This window comes from Rissa tridactyla, chromosome 2 (genome assembly GCF_028500815.1).
Source record: "Rissa tridactyla isolate bRisTri1 chromosome 2, bRisTri1.patW.cur.20221130, whole genome shotgun sequence".
NCBI lineage: Eukaryota > Metazoa > Chordata > Aves > Charadriiformes > Laridae > Rissa > Rissa tridactyla.
This window is the reverse complement of record NC_071467.1, coordinates 156950478-156976991: the sequence shown is the minus strand read 5'-3', so window position 1 is coordinate 156976991 and position 26514 is coordinate 156950478. Positions and strand designations below refer to the sequence as shown.

The window sequence follows — 26514 nt, the reverse complement described above, 5'->3', positions numbered from 1 at the left end:
GAGGCCTCATGCACTAATGTCTAGCCATATACGCTAATTCATTAATTTTGAATTTTACCAACTGTGCAGTCTTTGTTGAGACCTTGCTTAAAAAGCCAAGGTTCTTAATTTTTTCCATAGATTTAATAATTATTTGACCTTTAGTGTGCCACACCTATCACACTACTACCATTATCTGAGGTAGTACCAGGTCAATTCCTTAATTATATAAGCCCAGTTTACTTCAAGTGCACATGTTAATAGGAAACAAACAATACAATTAATGACATCTTCCATTCCTTTTTCTCATCCCTTTTCCATCCTTGCTTTTCCACTCACTCAACTTTTAACATAATTCAGTATTCTGTTCTCAGAGAAGAGAATACAATCTTACATCTTCAAGACTCTTGAAACTTTTATTCCAGCCACCCTTGAATCAAAAGTTGAGCTTTATTTAATCTTCAGATGCGCCACAACCAGTTAGTCTGAAAACAAGGCATAAACACTTATAGAATCATAGAATGTGTTGGGTTGGAAGGGACCTTTAAAGGTCATCTAGCCCAAACCCCCTGCAGTAAGCAGGGACATCTTCAACTAGATCAGGTTGCTCAGAGCCTCATCAAGCCTGGCCTTGAATGTCTCCAGGGATGGGGCCTCCACCACCTCTCTGGGCAACCTCTTCCAGATTGTTTATCATTCTACTAATTCCATGCATTTTTAGCCTGCTATATGAGACTGCAATATTTAAGGCAAAATATAATGTTGCCATTAGAGTTTTTGATATCAAACACAATCTTATGCCAAGACAACTGGGGAAACCTTCGGGGTGGAAGTTGGTACCCCCGATCGGTCAGGACTGACACAAGAGCATCAAAGGAACTGCACAAACATTTTTATGGCCAGAAACAGAAGCAGGCATCAGGCTAACTGATGTGCAAAATCTGTTAACTCCTGTACAAAATCTACTAGACAAGCATGACAGAAGGAGACAGAACTCAAGATTTCAGCAGACAGTCACAGACTAAAAGCATTTTCCACTTGGTTTCTGTTACTAAATTGCTCATGCAGGTTTGGTAAGTACTGTCTCATTTCAACCACTTGGCATAGTTATTTATTATTGTATAACTAGAGAGAACTATTCCAAGAAATACCCTAATGACCACGTTCAACACCAAAACATTATATAATTTCCCATGTACCAGGAATGTTGTAATATCAAAAGTTATATTGCAATATACTTGGAAGTGCTCAAAAGATGCGTTTCTACACATTAACAAATACATGATTTAGCTTCTTCACACAACTGCTTGTGCTCAGCTCTAAGCAACTCTCATACTTACTTCCTATTTCTGATGCACTCGTATCCTGCGCTACCAAAAACTCAACTCAGAACACTTTTTTTTGTAACGATCACTAAAATACCAGAAATAGCCCAAGGAATGTAATTCCTTGTTCTGTCCTGGAAGATAATAAAACAAAACAGGGACAAAAGAAAACCACTAACAAGCTCCTATTTCTGTAGTAACAGCAGAAACATTTCTTACCCACAATTATTTTATTATTCAAACTGTATATATGCTCTTCATATTGCCTAAATTAACTCAGTTTTCTGCCCAGATGATCATCTGCATCTTTCTAAGGAAACAAGGCCAGACAGAGAACAATGACCATTAAACTCAAACCTCATGGACTAAGGGCTGGTGGGAAATTTTGAAGAGTCAAACAATAATCAGCAAATGATATCAAATGAGTTTCAAAGTGCAAATAAAAATAATATTACTGCCTTAAATATAATTCTTCATTCGCATAAGGGAGGTTTCACATATCTACATAAATGTCACTAAAAGTAAGCACTGACAAGAAAATCCGAAAGAATGAAGTTACAACACCCTTTCGCAAGTAATTGTGAATTGATCTCAGCACAAGTTACAGGTACTAATAATCTACTTTAAAACATAAATTGCACAGTAGTTCTTATTAACCCCTCACTGTAAAACACTTTTCTTTTTAAAATTATCTTTGTAGGCTTCTTCATCCTTAAAGCTATTTATCAGCCAACTCTTGTTATGTTTAACTTCTATTTAATGGTTATGATTAATACAGTACATCGGTCCTACGTACTAATTACACCAACTGAAACAACAAAAATGGCACCTGCATTGAAAGTACAAAGCTACTGCTATTGACCAGGGTATTCCAGGAAGTGAAAGCTTTTTTTTGCTACAAACCAATCACTTTATCATTAATTGTGAATTACAGCAAAGTAAGAAAAGCAAGCAATAAAAGCAGTTTAGATTAGGAAAAAACAAAACAAAACCAAATCAAACTAAACAAAGCCCCCACACCACTGTATATTGGCATTTTTTTCCCCTTCTATTCCCCCCAAGGATTTAAAGTAAAAATTCAATTTTAGACTACATTAAAAATAATGTGTTATAATAGCTATGTTAAAAAGACACTTATTTGAGACAGCACTACTTAGCTTATACTAGTTCCATTTGCACTAATTCCTTGTTGCTCCAGATTAAACTGTTAAAGAAACTGTAACACTAACTTTTTGAGTAATTGTAAGGTCACACAGTTTCTTGATATAGTTACAATGTAACTAAGTATTTGCCAACAGTTTTCCGGTTATTTCACAAATATAACTTATAGCAAATATCAATGCTTTTTGTTTACTTTGGAAAGCTAAAATTACATACAAAAATCTCCCCCTCTATCAAAACATTTGTCTAGCTTAAATGTAAAAATACAAAAGGGTCTCAATTAATCTTCATAGTTTCTTCATACACCATCAGTAGAGAGGGAAAGCATCCCCCAAAAGGAAATTCAGAACATAACCCCAATTTATGTCCTCTAAATCACCTTCTGAACACACAGCATAAGCAGTTATTTAACTACTAAGCCTAAAGCTAGGCGGTGTGGCAAAAGAGAAACACACTAAAATTAAATTATCCTTTAAATTCTAACTGCCAGATTAATTTGTCGAAATTTACTGTACTCATTAAATCAAAAAGGCCAGAGAAATTTAGTAAAAGCATTAAGAAGAATCCCAGCACAAACAGAATAGAGAGTGTCATACAGTGATATTCAAGCTCAATTTAACAGCTATCTGCTCCAGTGTTTTCCAGGCGGTGAAGCTGGCTGGCCTAAGGACATTTTAGGTAAATCAGAGCTGAGCAGGGCTAATGGCTTATTCCCACATATTTGAGCCAGAATCCCTCCTCTCTCTCTCTGGAGAAAGGAGGTGCAGCAGTAGGTCAAGTATTTGAGTCTTCTGCTACGCAACACAACCTGGGGGGGGCTGGGGGGCAGCCGCTCCTTCCTCATGGGAGGTAAGAAAAGGTGGGGCAGGAAGGGAAAGCAGAGACCCCAGGCTGTCTCCTGTTACTCTAGGAATCCATCCTCCAGGGTTATCCTAGCAATTTTTCCTAACTTCTTCAACCCCAGAAAATACTGTAGCTCCCTTATCTTCTGAATTATAAGGAAAAACGCACTAAATATTTACTGTTGCAGAACTGCAGGACTCAGTACTCCTGAAAGTTAACTTGTTAATAATTAGGGTTCCTCAAAAATGCTGCAACTACAGGCATTTGCTACTAAATTGACAAAAAACCTGCTCTTTCCATTATTTCTGGTAATCTGATTGCGTTTAGCATGCTTTGGCATGGATTTTGTGTTTGCAGTCTTAATATATTAAAATTATTAGCCTTTGCACAGCAAAATTCATATTCAGTATTACACATGCTGTATGTTTTCAGTACAGAGATTAAGAAAGAACTCTTGGAACAATTTCACTGAGAGTATTTGGGGTGCGTTGCATATGTAACGTCTTTCAACAGAAACATCTGGAAGATCCAGACGCAGGGCGAATATACAAAATCAGTTTTGTCAAATACACTATCATAGCCCAAAAGGCACTTCACAAAACAGTAGTTAGAAACATCTGTGTAAATCAGTATGTCTAACCTAGAATTAAACATATATAAAATGAACAGTACAGGTTTTGATAGTAATTGCCCAGAAACAAACAAACAAAAAATAAAACTCAAGCATCAGAAAAATTAAGAGGGGAAAAAAACATATTAAGAAAAAACACACAGAGAGTAAGATACAGAGATAAAGGAGGTGGGGAAGGGCCCTAGAGTCGTTGCCGTGGCTCTCTGATCACTACAAAACCTGAAAGTAAAATGGAAATACTAGAAGTGGAAACATATCTAAATGGAAGAAAGAGTTGTAATGCCAAGCAAGGTTAAGGATTGTATTTATTTATAAACTGGAACGTAAGCCATTTAAGTGCTTGGACAACTCATCGGAAAACAAAATAAACCTTTAAAAAAAAAAAAGGAATTACATGCCCTTTGAGTCAGATTTGCACCTATGAGACGAGAGTGGTATTAGAAACACATACTTGGTGTCCCACCAAATGTTCCTAAAACATTCTACCAGCACAAACACTGCCATCCCACGTGAACTGCCACTATCAGTTCAGCAAGTCCTAAGAACTGCCACAACAAGTTACAGACAGCTATTCAGCACAAGTTTTCCAGTGTGATCTCTACCGTATTCTCTGCCCTGCCTCACAAGCTATTGGCTTCAGAGTCAGCATGAGCATCAAGGTGAAAAATAATGCTTTTAACAACACGGCAATTAAACACAAAACAAGTTGGCGCTTGTAGAAAGTCTGAAACAAACAGCTTTTTAACACCTCCGGGTTTTAATACTAACACAGGAAAGCTACTATAATAAAATTAACATACCTCAAGTAGTAAAGCTGAGATTCTTTATGTTGTATAGGAACTTTTATTTCATCACAACCTTTGTTACTTCTGTACCTCTTACCTTCTTTTTAAGGCCTAAAGAAAGGCCCAATTTACTGACCAGTTCAAACCTTGAATAAAGAGCAGCTCACATACACGGGATCCTGGTATGCCCTGAAGGACTATTTCCTAATGTACATTTGTAGATATCATATGTGGGAGACAAGGAAAATGACTAGCAGCACGCAGGCTGTTTTTTGTAAAGTCAGACTAAACTAGCATAAAGCAGGTCTTCATAAAATGCTGCACATGGTCACAGCACTGTAAGAAGAGTCACCGCTACCCGTACACACACGGTTGAACTTAACTAAAGGCCAAACTACACAGAGGGATCTCGCATCCAACCTCTCTGCTGTTCTACAATTAAAACATGAAATTAAGAATACTTTGTGCTTGTTTAAATTTTACCAATGACCATAAAAGTACCCATGTTTCTCATTTAAATAATACAAAAGATGCTACTTTGCTTAGATTAAAAAAATGTATTATATAAAAATACATATAAGAGTGTAGTTGAGGAAGTTGTCCCTCTGTTTTCCTTCTCATTACAGAACTCACTGGAACAGTATTTAGAAAATTAATGATCCTCCAATTTTTGCTTGCCACCTAGCAAAAATCTGATCACCTTAAAGTTGTGGCAGCTGTGGATTCAGAATCCATCCCTCCACAGCCCTGCAATACCACCAGAATATTCTCACCTGGACATTGCCCTGAACTTCTACTGCAAACAATGTCTTTGGCAATGCAAAATAATGCTGCATTTGCAAAAGAAAAGTCCTGCTTAAAAGAGCTCCAGAGCTCTGATAAACTGAACCAGCAGCCCAGAAGCCAGGCATGCAATTCAGGACTGAAGGATGCCGAGACATTACAAAGCACAACAGTTTAATTTTCTTCATGTGTATCTTTCACTTCAAAATCTATTAAATATGCTTCACTCATACTGGCAGCAAGGCTTGTCAAGAACTGCATTACTGTTCAGCAATTTGACTCACCAGCACAAAAACTAGATAAAATTTGCCTAAGTGCTGCTATTTTTGCAAAGATGGAACAAGTACGCTACAATACAAAATCACCCAGAAACCTCCTACTTAGCAGCAACTTGCCATAACAAAATCCTCCGGAGTAGGCATCATAAGCAGGTGCTCTAGAAAAATGACAGAACAGTAGTCTACTAGTAAGTCAGGGACCTGGGAAGTGCTACTTCTAGCCTGACACTCAGTTTTTGCAACCACAACTCAAGGAAAGTTGTTCAGCCTAGAAATTAAAAACTGAATGCCATTTAACTTCCAGAAGCATCCTGACTTAATCACCTGAGGAGCAACACACAGAACAAAAATCCCTTGCTTTACCACTAACGATTACACAATTTCCTTCCAAACATCTGGAAATGCACTGGCTTGGGTTTCTGTCCTATCTGGATGCAGAATCTACCCTAAACACAGCATACCAGGTCTGCTAGAGTGAATCATGCAGCTTTCCTTTGCTCATCTGTTACCTCTCTCTAAACAAAAACCTTTAAGCCTTCAGTCCTCTACCACAGATTCATCTAGTACAGCCCAATTTCAGATTTATCTTCAAGTACTAGTACACTAGCACTACATATCACAACTCACACTTCAATATAGAGATTAAGTCAATTCTGTAACCAAACTGCTTTATTCTCACTGCAATTAAAGAAGATCGTGTAATTTTTCCTGAATTGTTGCGTTCACACTTTTCTACATTCCATCTGGAAAAGGATTGTAAGTTTTCAGTGATCAGTTTGAACTGGGACAGGACATTTAAAGAAAAAAAGAAAAGAAAAAAGAAGAAGCAGAAGTTGCAGGAACCTTAACGGTTTTAAAAATTTTATAAAGGCATTAGCACCTTATTTCCAATTTGTCACATTTCAAAAACATGACATCCTTTGTATTTTTAAGCCTGTATAACAAATTCCTTTTCAGTTCCCTTGAGAATCCAGGCATGTTCCCACTCCACCATACACGAGAGTGTCTAGCGCTCTCAATGGTCAACAGAAGAAAAATTCTCCTCTCTGGACTGCTAAACATTAGCTTTCAAAATAGCTTATACAACCAGTGTCACAGCACAACTTACTATCCTTTGAATCGTCTATGGCTATGACAAGAAGTGCTGGGCTCTGCACCAAACTGTCAGCCATCCTTGTTGCTGCTGTCTAGACTAAAACATGGAAGGTTTCTTCTCCTTTCACTTCACTGACCCACGCTACCTGCTTTACTAACCCCTGTAGTCAGGGGCTCTGATTCACTAGAACTAAGGTTCATACACCAGGGAGATCTTATTCCTGTTAACACTTGCGAGATTACATAGCTTATCTCTATGGGAACCCTGCATGCGTTCTGTGTAGACTAAAATGGACATGAATTGTCAAGGTAAGTGTTCAAGAAGTTCTGACCAACTTCTGCAGGACTGCCTGTCCCCTTGCTCAGACAGATTAACTGTCCTTTCCTGTTTTTAACTGGCTTACCAGCAGCTAATTACTGAAGAGTAAGATGACCTCCTGTGACTCAATGTACACATTTTAGCATGAAACACCTCCACGTACTGAACCCTGAATTTTATAGGTTAACGTTTTTCTTCCCTTTTAAAGGTAATCTATAATCGCAATATGTTTGAAGCAAATCTATGTGAACTCCAACAAGACAAACATCATTCATTAATTTTTTATTGGTTTGGGGGTGAGCAAATTGCAAATTTGTGTTTGAAAATACAAAAGAGCAAAAAGGGAGAATTTGATTTCTTTTTGTGATATTCAAGCTAAAATACAGAATCAGAGCATGCAAATTCACGCTGGGTTAACCTGCATCCTAAGAAGCCAAACAAGTCTGTAGCATATGCTCATTATGTGCTTATTATTTAGTTCTTACACTAAAAGACAATATACGCACACTCCAGTTTCGACTGATTCCGATTCCTAACACCAGCGAAAGTGGTATAACTTCTACATACTGCACTGCAACCAGTACTATCCAGCCAGAGTTTATTTTTAGTATTAAAAAATTTTTTAAACATAATAAGAAATCATTCACAGTATAACAGGTGTTTTAAAGTCCCCCTGTATCATTTCTAGCTGACTATATAAAAAACAGAAAGTAAAAAGAGCATAGACAGACTGTCTGGCAGTTTTGTTGAACCTGTAAGTATTCAGCAATAAACTCTCTCTGAAACTATAAAACTCTCCTGAGGAAAGTAACAGAAAGCAGAACCTTCTAATAATGTGAAACCAAAAAGAATGGTAGTGTTTAGTTTGGGTCTCAGTTAATACAGTGATAACAAATGGTGGGGAGGAAAGCCCTAGTTAACCCGACAGCAGAGGACAAATAGCTTACATGTGTAACTCTTTCAGGCATTTAACCAGATTCTTACACAAAGCTCAATATTTCTAAAAATCAGGTGCACACTAAAGTTTCTAAGATTCTTGACCTTTGTTCTCTACCTTCTCGAAACCAATTTTGACTCCTTAATTGACTGTATTTCAGCACAGAACACAGTATGATGTCATTTGTTAGAAAAAGATAGTCAAAATATATCACACATTTCATTGGCAGTGTGTAATATAGAAACTTCTGCACTAGAGATCAGAGGTCCAGCTAACACAGCAACCAGAAGCGATGCCTAAGGAAAAAGAAAAAACAAAGTAGTACTATGGAGTTATCCTTCCCTGAATATCGTCTCCGCTTCTGCAAAGGCTGGCTGTAAACCTAGCAGTTGTTGTCATCCTCCTTCACCCCTTCTATCCCCCCAGAAAACCAAAAAAACCAACGAAAAAAAAAAAGATATTTATTCCATTTTACTAATTCCCTTGTATCAGATAAGTTTACTTGAGGCAAAACTGATGCTCTAGATTTTTAGGGCAGCCTTTATCCTCACACAGGCAGGATCATGCTGAAAATACGAGACCAATGAAATACATAACTGGAAAACACTGACCACTGAATTCCAATCCTCTGCAATTGCAGGCATCATTTTCCTATTTCTGTTTATAAACTCCACCTTAAAACCACGGAGTTTGCTACCACTCCTCAGTACAGACCAGGAAGGGCAGCTCTTGTGTGTTTTTGGTAGGCTGGGCTGCCAAGGAAAGACACTGAAGCACTCCCAGTTAAACCAAATTTCTAAACTTAGGTTTGCTACATCATATGGTGGAGTTACAAGGTGGAACCAAAACCCAGACCGCCTCCCAACTAAATTAACTATTATCCTCATCCTTAAATATCAGTCTTACTATTTTGACTCTATGTGTTAGCAAGGAAAGATACTTTAGAGGAAAAAATCTTCATTAAATGACAGAAGATAGTGTTCAACACGAATAAAAATCCCCACCCAGAAATATCACCTGTTTTTGAAGTAGAAAATGTATTTTCAATTATATATTGAAAAGGTTTAACAAGCATGTTTTCAATCTGCGCCCACAGCTTGCAATTCCTGTATACATCCAATTCGTGGATCTGTTTCAATGGCCTATCTTCTTGCAGCTGGAATATCTGTCCCATGACTGAGCTTATCACCTCTTATCAAAGAAGCTATTTTAGAAAAAGCAGACTAAGTATACTTAAATCAAACCTGCAGAAGGAAAGGATACTATTGAAACCGCATCCTCTGAGGAAAACACGTAGGCTTATGCTACTGTATTGACACATACAGCATCTGTGCAGTACAACATCCAGCAAGCTGCAAATCTCCTGAAAGACTTTCTGTCAGCCACACACTCACCAACAGAAAAATACTGTGGGAAGGCCAGAAGCAGTAGGCTTTCATTTATACGTGCAAAATTTTTTTTGTTGTTGTTTTTTTTTTTTTAATTCTGAAATTAGAAAAGCGGGTAAAATCCTGCTCCAAGTAAAGCCAGCCACTAAACTCCTGTACATAAAGTAGGCTCAGAGGAAGAATCCTTCAGCAGGCAGAGGCAACATACACAATTTTACCCTGGAACGTGGATACAGTGCTTAAGACAAATACAACGTTAAAAATAGATTGACGTCCCAGCACTGAGACTTAAAATTGACATTAATTAAATTTTCATTAAAAATAGTAAAAAATTGAAATAAACAGAATTTCACACTTACAGAAGTTGCTGTTCTAGACTACACACAGAAAAAGTAGGAGGACAAAGTGTGCTTGGAGTGTCTCTCTATAACTGTACAATAATTTTTATCAGAAAGTGAGTTCAATACCAAAATACATCGTTCACAGCACTACAATATTTATCATCATCCACAAACAGATGAACACTGCCTGGCAGGCACCTCTCAGTTTGCAACATAACAGTCCACACTTTGCAAAAAGGAAGAGGAAGCCCCTCAAGCAGAATTGAAGCAAATGAGTAAGTGAGTACCAAAGGGCACTCAGTACCTTTTCTCCAACACACCAATACATGTTGCAATATTTTAGTTAAAACACACCTAGATATTTGACAGTCCTGTTTATCCTTTGACTTGTGTACACAGCAACATTTGTTCAGTCACTTGTCCTCCCATGCAAGTCTTTACGAATCAAGAAAGCCAAGGGAAAAATAAAAATACTGCTATAAGTAGGAAACCCGAGGTTTAAAACCAACATTTGACTTATTTTTGTTTGTTTGTTAAATTAGTAACCAGGTTCCAAGAAGATAACGTCTTTTAAGAGATCAGTAGTAAATATAAAAACACAAATGACTAAATAGGAATAAAAAGTCCAGTTGTCAGCTTGCAATGCTCCACTTCACCCTACCAAAACTCCTGCAGTCCCTGGTTCCAGGAAACATCCCCTGAGACTCCAGCTTCCTGCAGACACAGGCACTGTCTCTCATGTTATGACTGCAAACCATCACTGATACCATCTTTCAAAACTGTTGTCTTACAATGCTCTGCATCAAAACATTCTCCAGCCTCTGTTAAAGAGTTTTTCCATTCTAAAAAACAGGGAAAGAAAGTGATCATAAGCTCTAAAAACCATAAATCCTCTTTCCAAGCTAGGCTATTTTTAAAACAATACTGGAAACTAAAGAATCTGCCTTCCCCTGATGTTTGGGAAGTTTAATGTTTGGCAATTTCAATGTTTGGCAATGTATGTCTTAAATGATACTCCATTAATTTCTCTGCTTTTTGTGTAAACTCTCTAAACATAACTAAATAAAATATGTGAAGAGTTCCTATATTTTTTGAAGGAATATACTGTATTTTTTACATAAGCAGTTACAAAACCAGCCTTTCAGTGGAAAAGAAACTGTAGAAAACCCACCCTCTTAAGTATGTACCAAAGATTTTCAATAATACCATCAATTTACTTCCAGGTAGCACGCCCAATCAAGTGTGCATAGTTGCCGACCTGAACCACAAAAACTTGTTTCTATGCACACAACATTGCTTATGCTCAGCAAGTGCGTGCATGAAGGCAGTTACTGCTCTTCAAACAAATAATGGGCAGCAAGTAACCGAGTGACTAAGATTCAGTATCTTCTTGAACACAGAGAAGGAACGTTCCAGCATTAGATTGCTGGAATTGTTGGGTGTTTGAAAGCCAGGATGGAGAGGAAGCAAGAGTGAAGAAGAATGATACATTTTTCCTTATATGCAGCACAGAGCTGCTACCTCTTCTCTCATATTACTGATTATCATCAATGTTGAAGATAACCAAAGCATTCGGGGATCTCTTGAATATTCTTTACCCCAAACTCAACCGTTACAAATGGTCTAAATTCTTCCACTTCCCAATTTAGCAGTAAAAATATCCATCATAAATCAATACTACTTTAATTAATGACAGCAGTAGTAAGTCACTTTATAACCGCCTACAATTGAATCATAACATTAAACACACAATAGACTCTAAAGAATGAGTTGCTTATAACTGATACTTAAGCTCACCATTTCTGCATTTAAATCCACACCTACTGTCCCACTTTGGATACTTGCACAGTGTATAGCTGGAACAGAGATAATCCTACTAGATCCTGGTTGCAGTTTACAACAACAGGAAGACTCTTTTTACATCTCAGCAATGCTTTTTACCTATATAAGGCTTCACAGCTATTTCAAATGTTTCCATTTTAAAGATTCGAATACTGGTGAACAGTGGGCAACTGCAATTACTGAATTATTCTGATTTTCAAAATTTTATCTTTTACATGTCCAAGAATAATCTAGTCACTCTACACCTGCTGTATCACTAATAGAGAAAAATAAGGACCTTTGGAGAGGCATCTGACATCTTGAAATATTTCTCCCGTGATCAGATAGAGTCTTCTGGAGATGCCTGTATTGCTTATAAAGAAAATCTCAAGTGAATTTGGACTCATATGTCTGAGTTTAGGTTAAGCAAATTCTAGCTCTAAGTGGACACCAAACATCTTGTGCCTAGACAGAAACTGAATATTAATTCTATGAGTGGAAAGAAATTTCTGTCAAATAAAGACAACTGCCTGAACTGCAAATCATCAACCACCTAGCTGATCAGCTCTCTAACATTTAGCTTCAAGAAATCTTGTCCATGGCGATGCCAGAGTAACTATGTCACTTTATTTGATTGCTCCTAGGCAGAACATTCCTTAGCCTGCACTTCTCTTGAAGGAGAACTTAGTTTGTGCACATGCAGGGAGTAGTATACGTAGTCAAGTCACTGCTAGCTTCTAAACTCTCAGCAGATTTTACAACAGATGCACAGTGCTAATAATTTATTTTAGAAGTTCTACAACAGAATATTTACTACACGTATTAATTAAAATCTAACAGCTGTGGCCCACATCATTCCTTGCTAAATTTAGGCATGTAAAAAGTAGCAGTGAAGTTGTGACCTCATTACTCTAGGTTCTTATTATACAGAGAAAAGGGACCTCGTGCAAAACATTCAGCTCATCCCTTCCCACTAACTAAAGACAGATGGCAGAAAGAGACATCTCTGAAATGAGGTGCCCAAGTTCAGAAGGATGGATCTACATTTCAGTTTGCTACAGCAAACTTCATTGAGTGCACTAATTGGCAATAGATTTTTTTTTTATGGCTTTTACTGTTGATTGTGTTGTTTTAGGCCTGAATCCCAGCTCAGTACAGCTAACAGATATTTTCAGCAGTCTAAGATCTGTACGCAGCTCTTAATCACATGTAATAGCTTTCTTGCAAAAGACATCACTTGAGTTTAGAAGAATGCAGTGATGACAGTTAAAATGAAATCAAACCCCCCTGAGCAAAATGCCACAGTTATTTCAGAGATCTGCATAAAGAGCAGTTAATTTGCAGCTATATTCCAGCTGAAAAAAAAAAAGTATTTTCAGGAATTTGATAAAGGCTTTTCCATATACAACTGGCTTCTGAGGACAAAAGCAAGGATTTTATTTCTTTTCAGTACCAAAAGGATGTTGAAATCTAGTCCACCGTTCTCATTGCCATATATGATTTGCTGCATGTGATACAGTCCTGACTCTGCTCAATGTACTCGAAAAATTGTTAGGATATCAAGTAGTCAGCAAGCTTAACATGCATCTATGACACTTTAAAAAAAACTAAATAAATTGAAGACTTTTGTTTTAACTAAATAGGTAAAGATCTATTCGCCTATGGAGATGACTGCAATTAAAAGTAACTTGTAAAACATGTTGGAAAAATTCAAAACCGTCTTTGGGATATGTATTTCAGTGTCTCATACTCGGTGTTTTCTTTTATCCTCAGGAGCTCATAGTTACTTTCTGCTAAAATAGCGACATCTCAAATCCCACATCATTGACTAATCTGAGCTGCTCCAAATCAGAGGTTTTTTCCACTTCACTTACTCAGCGGGAGATCACAATGTAACAGCTTTACTTATACATTGCGTTCTTCACTAGATTATGACAGACAGGAATGTTATTTCCACGTGTCTGGCAATGCAAACAATCACAGCAGCAGAAAGCAGAGCTGGAGTTCATCACTTTGATTGTTGGAAAAAGAAACTAGAACAAATGAAAACATGCAAAACGACCAGGGTGGACAAAAAGAAAAAACATTTCCCCAAGCACACAAGCCTCAAGTAAATTGACTGACTCAAGCAAATGACCTGTAAGTTCTTGTAGGTTACACCTAAACTGGAAGATTAAGTGTTACATGGGAATCAAGAATCATAACTTTACAGTAGAGGAAATTCCAAAGTGATTTGTGAGAGCTTAAAGCCCATTAATTTTAGGAACACTGATGAACTAATCTCTTCTCTCTGGCAAATGGACACACTTCTATTGCTTTTCAATAAATTGAAGCTTAAATGATATTCTACAGCTTTTTCAGCTCGCACCCTGAGGACACGGAAGTGAGTCAGTGTTATTACAGTCAAGGATAAATGCTTTAAAGCAACTGTAAGTAAAAACTACAATCACTTCCAACCCTTTAGCAGTTTCACTCCAAGCACAAATGCCTCCACTTCTTACTCTAAAAAAAGTTTTACAAAATATCTGCCAAATATTCTACATTCCAAATACCAAACTCACTTGAAGTGAAGATGAAAGTTAGGATGTCTTCAGCCACAACCAACACAGACTGTCCCACAGCATCCCATAGAGTCTTCCTATTACCCATTTCCCAGGTAAATGTTCGAACATCTTTAAAAAATTGTCAGGCCTTAATGGTCCTGCCTACACTTATCCCCAAATAAGAACTGCCAACTACAATTGCCTACCGTTCCTGTGTAATATCCAGAACAACATGGTGCTGACACTCTACCCAAACGCAACAGAGGTTTAAGAACCAGCAAAAAAAAAAAAAAATTAAAAGAGGAAAAATATACCTACTTTCAGGTATATACACTTGTACTTCCATTGACAGCTTTGTCAGAAGAATGGTGTTACTAGTACGGCAGATTTCCTTCCTAGCTGTGCCAGAAAACCAAAAAATTCAGTATAACGGAAGCAGGTACACCAGTAGCAACATGTGTGTGTTGGAACAAGTCACTTAACCCTAAATTGTTTTAAAAGAACACTTTTGTAGCTCCTCATTTCTCATATAGCAAAATTAAAGTTTGTATTCTTGTACGAGAAACTGATTTGTAAAAAAAGTGATTTCCAAATCAAACCTACTTTCAGGCTGTCAGTATGGCTCTCTGTGTAATGGATTAATCTAATGAACCAAAAAGTTTAAAAAAAGCCCCAAACTTCAGACTATAACTGCAAAACTTTCAAAGCACAAAGGAACCGAAAGAAAAAAACAATTGTTGGCAAATACGTTTTCTGTTATCACACAACTATGTTAAGACCTGAAAGCAACACAAGCACTTATTATACACAACTTTTTAAAAGCTTTATACATAGCCAAATTTAGTAGAAAACTAATTCTCATAATAAAGACTTACATGAACAAGCTAGAAATAAGAAAACTGATTTTATCACAGGAACATGGACAGTTTAGGCACATTCACATCAACACAGTACTCATACCTAACACACCCTAAAAAAAGACAGCACCAACCACTTTCAAAAGCCCAAATATTTTCCCTAAAATATAAACCAAAACAAAGACTACCATGAACAAACAGAGAACAAGAAATTACTACAAATTAAACTAATATATCAATCACTATTGAATATTTTTATAATGCATACAAGTCAAATGACTAAACACTGTTTTTTTTGTTCTCCCCATGAAACACCCTCTTATCATTTCCTGGCTGCTATTTGACATTTAACTGGCAGTGGGTGGGTGGATGGAAAAGCATTCTTTTTCTAGTTCAAGTATTTTAGGAAAAAGTCATTGGGTAAGAAACACAGCATTTCAAAATATGAATTTAGTCTGTATCATAAAACTGATTACTAGACTAAGACAACTTCCTAACCACACATACAAGAGAATTTAGCATTGTAGTTCAACAATTAACAAGATGAATCAACAGACTGGGGGAGGAGGGAAGAGACTTGCCTCAACACAAGTTACAATTTTTCAAAATTCTGGACCAGCAAGCTCACTGTACTAGGAAATATTAACAAATTAAGAAAAGACATTTCCTTATTTGAAGTATCATACATTCATTACATTAACAGTCTGCTTGAAACATACAGACAGATCCAACTTGTTAATAATGCTTAAATATAAAGCAAACTATGAGCTTCCTGAGCTGATAAGTTCCATTTTAATTCGCCCACACAATGTTTTCCTTCCCACAACCCTTTTTTTTTTTTTAGTACGCTATTTTAAAAATGAACACTCACAAACTTTAGGAGCAGAAGTGTGGATCATAACACTGCACAACTAATTCAAATCGGAACAATTAAGGCTTTATAGCTACCTTCGTGCTTCAACATACCTTGTTGTTACTTTTAAAAATTAAATAGGAAGACATAGCATTTTTAGAGACTCATCTTCTTTCTTCCCACCTTCCTTTTAAGGTATGCAGTGATGGAATACAAGACAATGGATTGTCAATATATTTAATTTTGCATTCGGTGTTACATCTTTCAAAATCTTCCCAAAGGAAACTATTTCAGTCAGTTTGGATAATTCATGTGAGCCAGTATCTAACCGAAGGAATGCAAACAAAGGTTATGAAAAAAATCAGTGCTAGAGTCTGTGCTCAATTAAAGTCTTCATTAAAACAGATGCAAAGAGGTATGCAATTTACATCGCAAACATAAATCTCTTAGGTGAAAGCACTTGCAATTGAACTAATGTAAACTTGACCCATGCTGCTATATGATAAGGACAGCCAAATGACAATGTAGTGCTTGTCTGTCATATGACAGTTATTTTCAGCCAAGTAAAACTAGTTTCGTATTTCTAGTAACAACTTCATGGTACTTCATTCTAGACTGCTTCAGCTGAAAACTGTTAGCCTATTTCAAATTTTCAACTCCTTAGGAGAATTTTGTAGTCACCTCAGGGTGTAGCAGACAAAATTTTGTGCAATGACTCATTATATGGCAACATTCATCTTCCAAAGTTTATTTATATAACAGGAGTTCCATTTGAAAAATTGTATGTTTTAGCAATTTGCTGCACAGAATTTTAATATTAGCTATTTAGTTGACAGGCTTCTGAATGACTTAAAAAGCCTCACTACTCCTCACAAAACACCTCTCTAAAGATAGCCATCAATTTTTTTTTTCTAGTATACTTAATAGTTAAGCAAATACCAGTATTTTATGCAGAAAAAGTTTCTTACGATATGCAAGACACAAATGGAGACTGATAGCTAAATTAAATGACAGCTTAAAACAAAAACGATAGAATAATTCAGGTTGAAAGGAACCTCTGGACCACGCACTAAAAACAGAGTCAACTTTTAAGTTGGATCAAAGTACTGAGAGTTTATATGTGAAGACTAAGTACGTTAACAGGTCCACTGAAAATTTATAAAAACTTGGATGTGCAACTTGGCATTATAAGTTGTCAGGAAGCAAAGTTTGAAACTGAACAAAGACACCTCAGCAGTGTTATTTGCCACTTCTTTCTAAGAAGGTCCTCTTCATGCAGGCTATTGTTCCATTTCACTTTAAACTTGACCACAGGCTTCCACAACCTCCTTTTTGTAGGCACCAGCACTTGTGTGGCTGCACAGTAAACTGACTCAAGGAACTGATCCAGCTGAACCTGGCAAAAAGCTTAGAATTAGGCAGCCAAGTAAATCCTAATGCTGGCACAAAAGGCAGTGGGAAAACGCAACTGGATGCAGAAAACCCTTTTTGTCAGGAGTGCACATTTACTTTGTTTTGAAACTGCAGAATCATTAACTATTAAACTCCCTGATTCTCTCTGCAATAAGCATATTCGACTGCAGTGAAAAGCCTACAAATAGAATTCAGGGGTGCTGTTTATACATATTCTCATGAATAAGGAACTGATAGTAGGAATAAGCTTAAATTTAATTTTCACTGCTCCTCTGACTTGTGACAATATCACAAGAAGCACATAGAGAGAACAAAACAAAACAAGAGGCTGCACCATTTAAATGGCAAAGAAAATAAGAACTCCACCAGTCTAACAAAGACTGGTACATGAAGCTTGGTAGAAGTTACTGGGGATGGGGACGAACTGACTCTGCAAGAAGGCTGAGGAGCACCTCTCTTCCTCCCCCTCTCAGACACCATATCAGTGGGATTCAAGAGGACATGGGACACCGTTCCTCACCTAAACCCTGACATAAAGACGAAGACTCACGAGACATACAGGACTATGTTAAGGAACACGGCATCAAAACAAAGCATCTTGAGAAGTTGAGATAAATGGAATGGACTTAGCAAGGCCAGCGTACTTGCTGAACACATGCCCCCAAAGTCAGCGTTCTTGAACTTCACTTTTCTAATGAAGCTTCCTTACAAAACTAGTTTAATCTGGACTAATTCTAGTCAATGGAGAAGAAATCTACTACTGCTGTCAGTTACTCCATTACCTGATGTGGCAAGTTTGTACAACCTCACCTTTCAGGCCTGACAATGATCCATTTTGTGATTTATTCTTTCACTGCTAGCTAAGAAAAATAATGAAATTCACATTAAAAACATAATAAAAGGAACAACATGTGTGAAATCAAAACACAGATAAGGTGGCAAGTACCAGAAAATAAACAAATTTAAGTTGTCTCTTTATTTTCAAAAACTACACACACACCCCTTTGATTACACTAACATATTTCCCTACTTGCCCCAACAGAACTAGCTTCATCCAGTGAGAAGCCAAGGCTTCCTCAAAAAAAGGTATTAACTGCCATCCAGATCCTCTCTTTCTTTTGCTGCAGAATGAGAAAAGCATTTAGTACATGGCAGATGGGACTGAAGAAGGGTCCTGGGTCAGTTCATGCCATCTTGGACAACTACAAACTCTGTCAAACATATAAAGCTGGGAACTGCCTTCCACTATTTCACACATGGTCACTTTTAGCAATTTCTCTATCTGATTCTTCCCTCTTATTCCCCATCCAGTGTTTTCTTTCTAAACTTTACAGAACTCTCTCCTCATTCAACTGAAACAGAACTTACTCACAAAGTGCCATATGATCCATAAGTTATACAAATGATAAAATGCCAGACCTCCCTAAGTAGTTCATTTTCATAATTTACTTAATTCAAACAGTTGTTTAAAATAAAAACACACTCCCCTCTTCTTACCAAAATACTGTTTTCCCATTGTTCTTATTCACGTTCAATTCTATGTTGAATAATCCATCTCTGTATATCCTTCATTTTCATTAAGTGTTCACAAACACCACCCAAAGATAAGGATTTAATTTTCTTCTTTGAAGCATTGCTGTATTTCCCCTGAACACGCAAAAGCAGCTCTACATGTACTACATCTGAAATTCTGCTGGCCTGTCAAGCTTGATACATAAAACTTAGAAGCTGTCCCCTGCTAGGCTACAGAAAAGCTCCAAAGCTGCTGGTGGGGTGTCCCTTCTAAACTTCCTTAAGGAAGGGTAGTATCAGATTTAGTTTATGTTATCCAACAACAAGGAACAATAAAGAGAAAGATGAGACTTCGCAGGTCAAAAAAACACTGTATCTAAATGGCCAGTGTCTCATACAAAATCTCTTATTTCTGTAATCCTTCCAGAAGAACCATACTCTTTTATTGATTCCCTTGCATCTACATGTTGAAACATACCAAATCAACAGCATCAGTTAAATTATAATTATGAACTGCTGCTTTCAGAATCTGATATACTACTACAAGGCTCAGACAAACTGGTTTCAGACACTACAGGGGCTATTTAAAAATTATCACTCTTAAAACTTCCCATTTTAAAATAAGTTTTAAAACCAGCTTCCACAAACCCACACCTCAGATTCAACACAGACGTATGGTCAGCACAAAACTGTTGCAAAGCTCAAAAGAAGTTATGCTAAAGGCAATTTCAGCAACTGAATAACCTTTTCAGTGCTATAATTAGTGATGATTTGATAAACAGGAGATAAAATGCAATATAAATCATATTATTTAAGTCAAAGATTTTTATCTTACCAGAAAGAAAATGCTGCCTCTGCTTTCATTTTAAAAAAAAAAAAAAGAACAGGACACCAAAGAATTGTTTTGGATACCTAAAGTTTCTAGAACAGGCTTTCACTACTAAAAGCTACAATGAAAATATTTTGACAATAACCCTGATTCATCTTCCTATTTCCCTGCAGGCTCTCATGTGCAAAAAAAAAAAATTTAAAAAATTAAAAAAATCTTAGAATACATATCCAACCACACTCTGTGATGTGCCAACAATCTCAAAAAGCACTAGTAATTTAAAATGAGGAGAATCTTGCAGAAGATGCGGAAAAGGTCAACTGCTACTCTAGACTTTTTTCTTCCCGCCCCCCCCCCCCGCTCCCCCCCAAAACCTCAGTCTTTACTGACGAGATCTTTAGGACTCCCACATTCTCAAATATGGCTAAAGCTGGGCCAGCCTTTATATGCAGAACTATTTAGGCATGGAAACAACACCAGCAGACTAAAACGCAAATAAAAAAAAAAAAACAAACCACAACTAAAGAGACTGGTACGCATCTTAGCTATTCAGAGAAAGAGCACATTTAAAGAACACATTAGCAATAGTCCCAAAAATCAGTAATAACTGTTATGCAATATCAATTTGTTATACGAAAAAAGAATGTATTGTATATACATATTTAGAAGGCCTGTGGCACGTAAAAACAGTTCAAGAAGCTCACTAATACTGTCAAATTAGTATTTTTCTTTAGTAGTTTGATATCATATTCATAAACGTCAGTTCATCACATGGCTTTCTACCATAAATATTCTGGAAAAGAGTCTTTACATATGAATCATATAGTGACGCTTACCACATTACTACGTGAGAGAATGTGTTATGTGACAGACATCATCTCAGCATAGTTTTAACACATTAAATTTGAAGATTTTATTTGAGAAACAGGAAGATACGAACAATTGTCCAACATAAATGCCTTTTTTTCTCTGCTTCTCCATTCCCAAAACCATCATTCACTTGTCTTTTAACTATGGGATACTCTTAGAAAGTCACCTAGGTGACCTTCTTAACTACAAGTAGTAATACTGAAAGCAAAAACCTAACCACACAAAAAAAAAAAAAAATCACACGACCCACAACACAGGTATGTGTGTATACATACACTATGAGGCACCTAGAATGGAGACAGTTTTGCAAGAAAATAATCAGGCAGAAGGACATAGACTTCAGTTGTTAAGTACTCACAAATTATTATTCTATTCTTACTCACACTCCTTCATACTTTCCAGATGCAGGCTGGCAGCCTAGGGTATATGGCCATCTGCAGTACTAACCACACAAACTGATTAGATCCAGCTTAGCATTAAGTAGCTATACATGGAAATAATTTTTCTTATAAATCACACCTCGGTAAATTCAATCTAACATGCTCAACTAACATTTGGAAAAAGGATCAGAAGATTGTGTCACAATTCCTCACAGTCTTCCTTTTCATAATACTTTGTATAAAAACCCACCTACGATTCCTACAGCTACAGTAATAACACCACTAGCCAAAGGTATAATTAGAAGTTAAGACGAAGATCTTTTTGTTCTATGGCAATTAAAAACACACATTGTATTGCAGAAGTCCACTTGTTTATCATGTTTACTTAGTACCTCTTTAGCCATTAGCAAGGATTCTTTGGAGACTCCTGTCCTGAGCTATCAGTTTAAGATCCAGTTAGCAAGTTTGACACTACATCATTAAGAAATCTTCACATCAAATACACCTAAGAGGGTAACCACCTCAACCTTCTCTGCAGGTGTCACTCAGTACAGGATATGACCCTGCAGTTAGAGCTACCTAACCATTTTTCTTCCACAAACACTGGGTCTGCCTTCCCAATATCAGTAAAAACCAAAGTCTTTGTTGCTTTAACCATGTAATTGGAATATTTGACAAGAATATGCATGCATATCTTATTCTAACACATGAGACTAAATACAAATAATTTCATAGTTATAAATCACAATTTCCTTTTTCAGACATGCGTTCTAAAGTCTGCTTTTACTCAGAATGGTTCCTCATCCCTTAAACAATAGCAGTTTGCTCAACATTCAACACAACATTCAACTAAGAGATATGCAACTGCCATTAAGTCATACTTTACTGAACATTACCATTGCAAAAAACACTCAACAAAACATGGATCGATAATAATTTTATTATTACTGTAGCTATACATCAGCATCTAATGAAAAGGGAACATGCTGACGTTATCTCCTCCCTAAAGGTGTAGCAGTGGTATAGCAGTTCAATGGTAATTCACAATACCCACAGCCCGCCAGAATTTCATACAGCTTCCCAAGAGAAAGAAGATCTACCAGACTTCTTTACAATAGCACTGTAAATCAGTACAGTTAAAAAGGTGATGACACCTATTTAGGTGTAGGCAGATTGTTCCTTTTACCTGAAGCAGATGAGGAAACAAAACAACAAAAACAAAACCATAAAAATTACTCCAAACTAGAGCAGAAACTCAAGTGAGTCTGTAGGACTCAAAATGCTATATCAGACTTGTAATTAATGTTTTAATATGGCATTACTTTTGCTACAATGATGTGTAGTATTTCAGTTTCTGTACAATACATGGTTAGGGATACAAAGAAAACTGTCTAAACCTGTTTTCACTATCAATTATTTAAAAACATTAAGATTTGTTCCTATTTTGGTCTCCTGCTGATTGCTGACAGACTGCACACAGATACAGCTCCTGGTACGAGGCCAAATTTACAATTAATCTGGGGGGCGGGGGGTAAATCAGCATGGCTTTTTATCTGTATGTTGAAGGAAACAGGAGTCAAAGTTTCACTTATCCAAAAAGATGTCAAACATAATATGTTGGCATGTTATATGAGTCACATTAAGCAACCAAAACCCTCTACAATGGCAAAATTAATTAACTTTTTCAGTTACTCTGAGAAAGAGCAAAGTAAATTCATTATACCACTTAGATTATTAATTCCATTACTGTTTTAAAAATAAAAGGCAACAGGATACCTGGCCTTTAAAAAGTGAGAGTCCTGGCTTCCTACCTTCTATCCTCTAAGTAGTGATACTTAAATTGCCACTTTCGTTCTATATGTTTGCATCTTAGTTACATTCATTCCAGTATAAAATACATCTAGTGTATAAAAATGTTGCTAAGAAAGGGAAAATGTCTATTTAAAGACTGTTTTGATCTCCAGTCCTTTCTCATTGTAAATTCTGCTGCCTAGCTTTAAGTAACTTGGAAAGCACCCACCTCTACTCCCTCCCACCCCATATGATCAGTGACATCTTCAGAGCTGTAACTACATGTTAGCAAGTCTACGAGTACAGATCTTATTCTTTGAAGACAGTAATCGAAATATTTTTTAACACATAGATACTTCTTTAAATAATTCAGTGTTGACATTTAAAATAACATAACTTGTATTCATGTTGAATTAATTCATTTTACATTCACAGTAAAGAGTATTCCTATTGTATAACCACCTGGTTATGGAAGAAGTAAAATCTAATTTAGAAAACTAATAATTAACGTTACGAACTCTAGCGTAACAGCACAACAGCATCACTTTCAAATCGTAACTGAGCATATTGCCAGCAGAAAAGTCTTCTCCTGCAATAACCACTTATTTAAAAATAAACAACTCAATGTGGTATTACTGAATACTTAACATGAATCACTAAAGCAGTGATCAATCCCAGGGTAGGTAGGGGTGGGGAGGAAACCACACCTTACATACACAGCTAAAGTTCTTTTCCAATCTAGAGCCCAGAAATTCACCACATGTCAAGTAAACATTTGGGATGTTACATAATTTTAGTTGAAAAATGGTTTATTACATCTCAGTTTCAGTCCCAGAAGAGTAAAAAAATTTCTTATATTTAAAACACAGCACTGTCCAAGGAATTTAAAGCTTATTTCCTTCACCAGAAACCAAGGGAACATACACCAGTTTGGAGTTCATATTAAGATGGATAAACTCGATACCTATTAAAAAGATGTCAGGCTCCATATACCATCCAGTAGCTCTTACTTGAAATGATTGAAATCCATGAATCTCCAAGACAACACACATAAAGCAGAAGGAAGGAGAACAGCAGTTTTCCAAGACACGTTACAGACAGCAAAAAGACTCATCTAAAGCCTAATGACTATGACAGCAGACATTGAAGACCACTTTTGATTTAAGTGGGCCTTCAGGTCCCAGAAGACTTCTGTTTTACAGATTGCATTTCATCTGGAAGCTACATTTGGAAGCATGTTACAGAATACAGCGTATATGTCAGCGGAAAGGAAAGAACCAAGACCTTTAAAATTTAAGAACACGATTACAGAGAGGGGAGGAAAAAAAAAAAAGAAAGAAAACCACAAAAAAGGCAACAGCAATTTACAATACGTCTGCCAACTGCTGTATCAGAAGGTCACACTTATGGGGAAACCCTGCATATTGATCAATTGCTTTCTCATAATGCCATAGGATATGCAGGCTTTTGCAGCAAGCAATCATTCCTCTCTATAATTTATTTTTGTTTTTTGAGTCTGACTTCAGTCTGACCCTTTCTAAATCCTTAGTTATTTGGACAACACCACACAGGAGTTAATTGCCATTTTATCAAACGTAACAAATTGTTACTTAAAATAAAATTTACACACAGCGCTAAGCTTGAATATCTACTGCTTAGTTACCAGCAGATAGTTACTATATACAACCCTCCACAACAAATCTAGCTTCAACTAATTCATTTTAAATGCATCAAATCAGAACACTTCCATTATAGGGCTATATGATTAGAGGCGAAAAAAAACAACACAGAGCTAACATAAAAGCTGTTCACCACACTATTTGAGACTCACACCTCAGCTTCAAGCAGTAAAACCACCTCATCTCTTTTAAACACCACCCCCATTTTTAACCATGATCTTTCACTAGAACTTGGGTAAAAGATATGAAGAAACAGGAGTGAAAAAGCCTCCCATTTCATACCTACACACTATTTTCCCTCCAGATGTCTGGAACTCCTCTAACTTCCTTAGCAGAGCTGGGACAGGTCACGTAGAATCATAAAATGGTTTGGGCTGGAAGGTGTATCATCAGGTAGAGCAATTTGATTACGTGAAAACAGTGACTTGGACACTTATCGCAACACTGCTCAATGCACGGTCACCGCAAAGAGCGCCTAGCGGAGATGCGGATGGCTATTACTGAGGAGTGGAGTGGTGCCAACACAGAAATCACACGGAAAGACTTAGCATAAACCCGCAAGACTTCAGGTATGGAGGCCAAGAGAGCCACAAGCTCTGCACAGCAGATCACCGGGGCAGAGCAGGACACAGGGAGGCCTGGATGAGCACTGAAGCTGTGGGCTGTCTGGCTGTCAGACAGATTTAGAAAATTGTTAAACCTCCAAAGTAAAAATTACAAAGAAAAAACATTCAACTTTGAAGCTCAGTTTCAGCTAAAAAAATAAAAATAGAAGTGATAGTTCTGACGACTTATTAGAGAGCCTGAAGCTTTCAAGGGAAGACTCCACTTTCAAAGAAAGCCTTTTAAAACCAACCACGGTGATGCACAAACACGGCCACCAAAGCCCCTTTACCTTAGTCCCCACGTCACAACCCTGAAACCAGCCAGAAACACCACCTCATTTGTCCGTCACTTCCTACTAAGTAACGCTTTACTAAACACCATAAAACCATTAAGATACCGACTTTGCCTGCCTCTACTCTCAACTTTTTAAGAAAAGGCTCCTGCCCAAGTGGTAAAATCTGCGCTGTGGGGACCTCGCTACATCCAAGACGTGTGTGTCACTGGCACCTGAGGGGAAAAAAAAACCCAACCCTGAGGTAAAGTTTATTTCTGTGAGGGAAACCTCGGCCATGACGGGTTCGGCGCTGCCGGGCAGCGCCACGGGGCTGTCACCACACGGCCGCGGCGGCCGCCGCCGCTAACGGGACCGGGTGGCCGCGGCGGGGACAGGCCACCCCGGCGGAGGGAGGGTCCCTCTGCCCGCCCGCCTTCGGCAACGCCGCTCCCGCCGCCGGACGCCGAGTCTCCACAGGGGCTGGCAAAGCGGGACGAGTCGCCCAGGGGCACGGGAGATGCCGCCTCCTCACCCCTCTCCCTGCCGCCGGGCCGGCTCCGGCGCTCCGGCCTGCAGCCAACCTCGTCCCCCGCAGCTCGTGGAGAGGGGTGGGCGACAGGCAGGTCCCGGGGAGGTGACGGGCCGCTGCCCGCCGGGCGCGGGTGCTCGCTCGGAAGCGCCGAAGGGTGTTGGCCACTCACCCAGGCAGGCAGATCGGCGGAGGAGACGCTGAGCCGCACCGCCTCCTCCTCGTCCTCCAGGAAGGCGAGCGCCCGGCCCAGGCGGGAGGTCTTGCCGCCGCGGTGCCGGCGGATCCAGAAGAGCCCGCACAGGGCGATGAGAACCCAGCTGAAGCTCAGTCCCAGGTAGCCCAGCACATACACGGGGAAGATCAGCACGAAGCTCCTCGCAAACTGCGACACCAAACCCGTCACGTCCACGCTCAGCAGCGACGGCGGCGGCTCCGGCACCGACTCCCCAGCCGCAGTCTTCTCGGCGGCGGCGGGATCGGTGGCGGACCCCGCGCCGGGGGACTGCTTAGCCGCGGCCCCGCTCATGCTACCGCGGCGGCGGCGGTTCCTACTGCTGCTGCCGCTCCTCCCGCTGCTCCTCCTCCTCCTCGGGCGCTGGCTGCGAGCGGGCAGGGGGGCAGGGCGGCGGCGGCGCCTCGCATCCTGCGCCCGGCCCCGCTCGCCGCGCACCGACACCAACCGCCGCCCG

At 38.4% G+C, this 26514-nt stretch overlaps 1 protein-coding gene across 3 annotated transcripts in view; it reads right to left on the bottom strand.

The window, feature by feature from the left end:
* ESYT2 (extended synaptotagmin 2) overlaps positions 1-26504 on the bottom strand; it is a 91265-nt gene extending 64761 nt beyond the window's left edge. For all 3 annotated transcript variants that reach the window (XM_054190146.1, XM_054190147.1, XM_054190148.1), the window contains exon 1: positions 25995-26504. In XM_054190146.1, coding sequence (XP_054046121.1) covers positions 25995-26351 — 357 coding nt within the window. In that variant the 5' untranslated portion in view covers positions 26352-26504. The remainder of the gene's footprint in view (positions 1-25994) is intronic.
* Between the last annotated feature and the right edge of the window lie 10 nt (positions 26505-26514).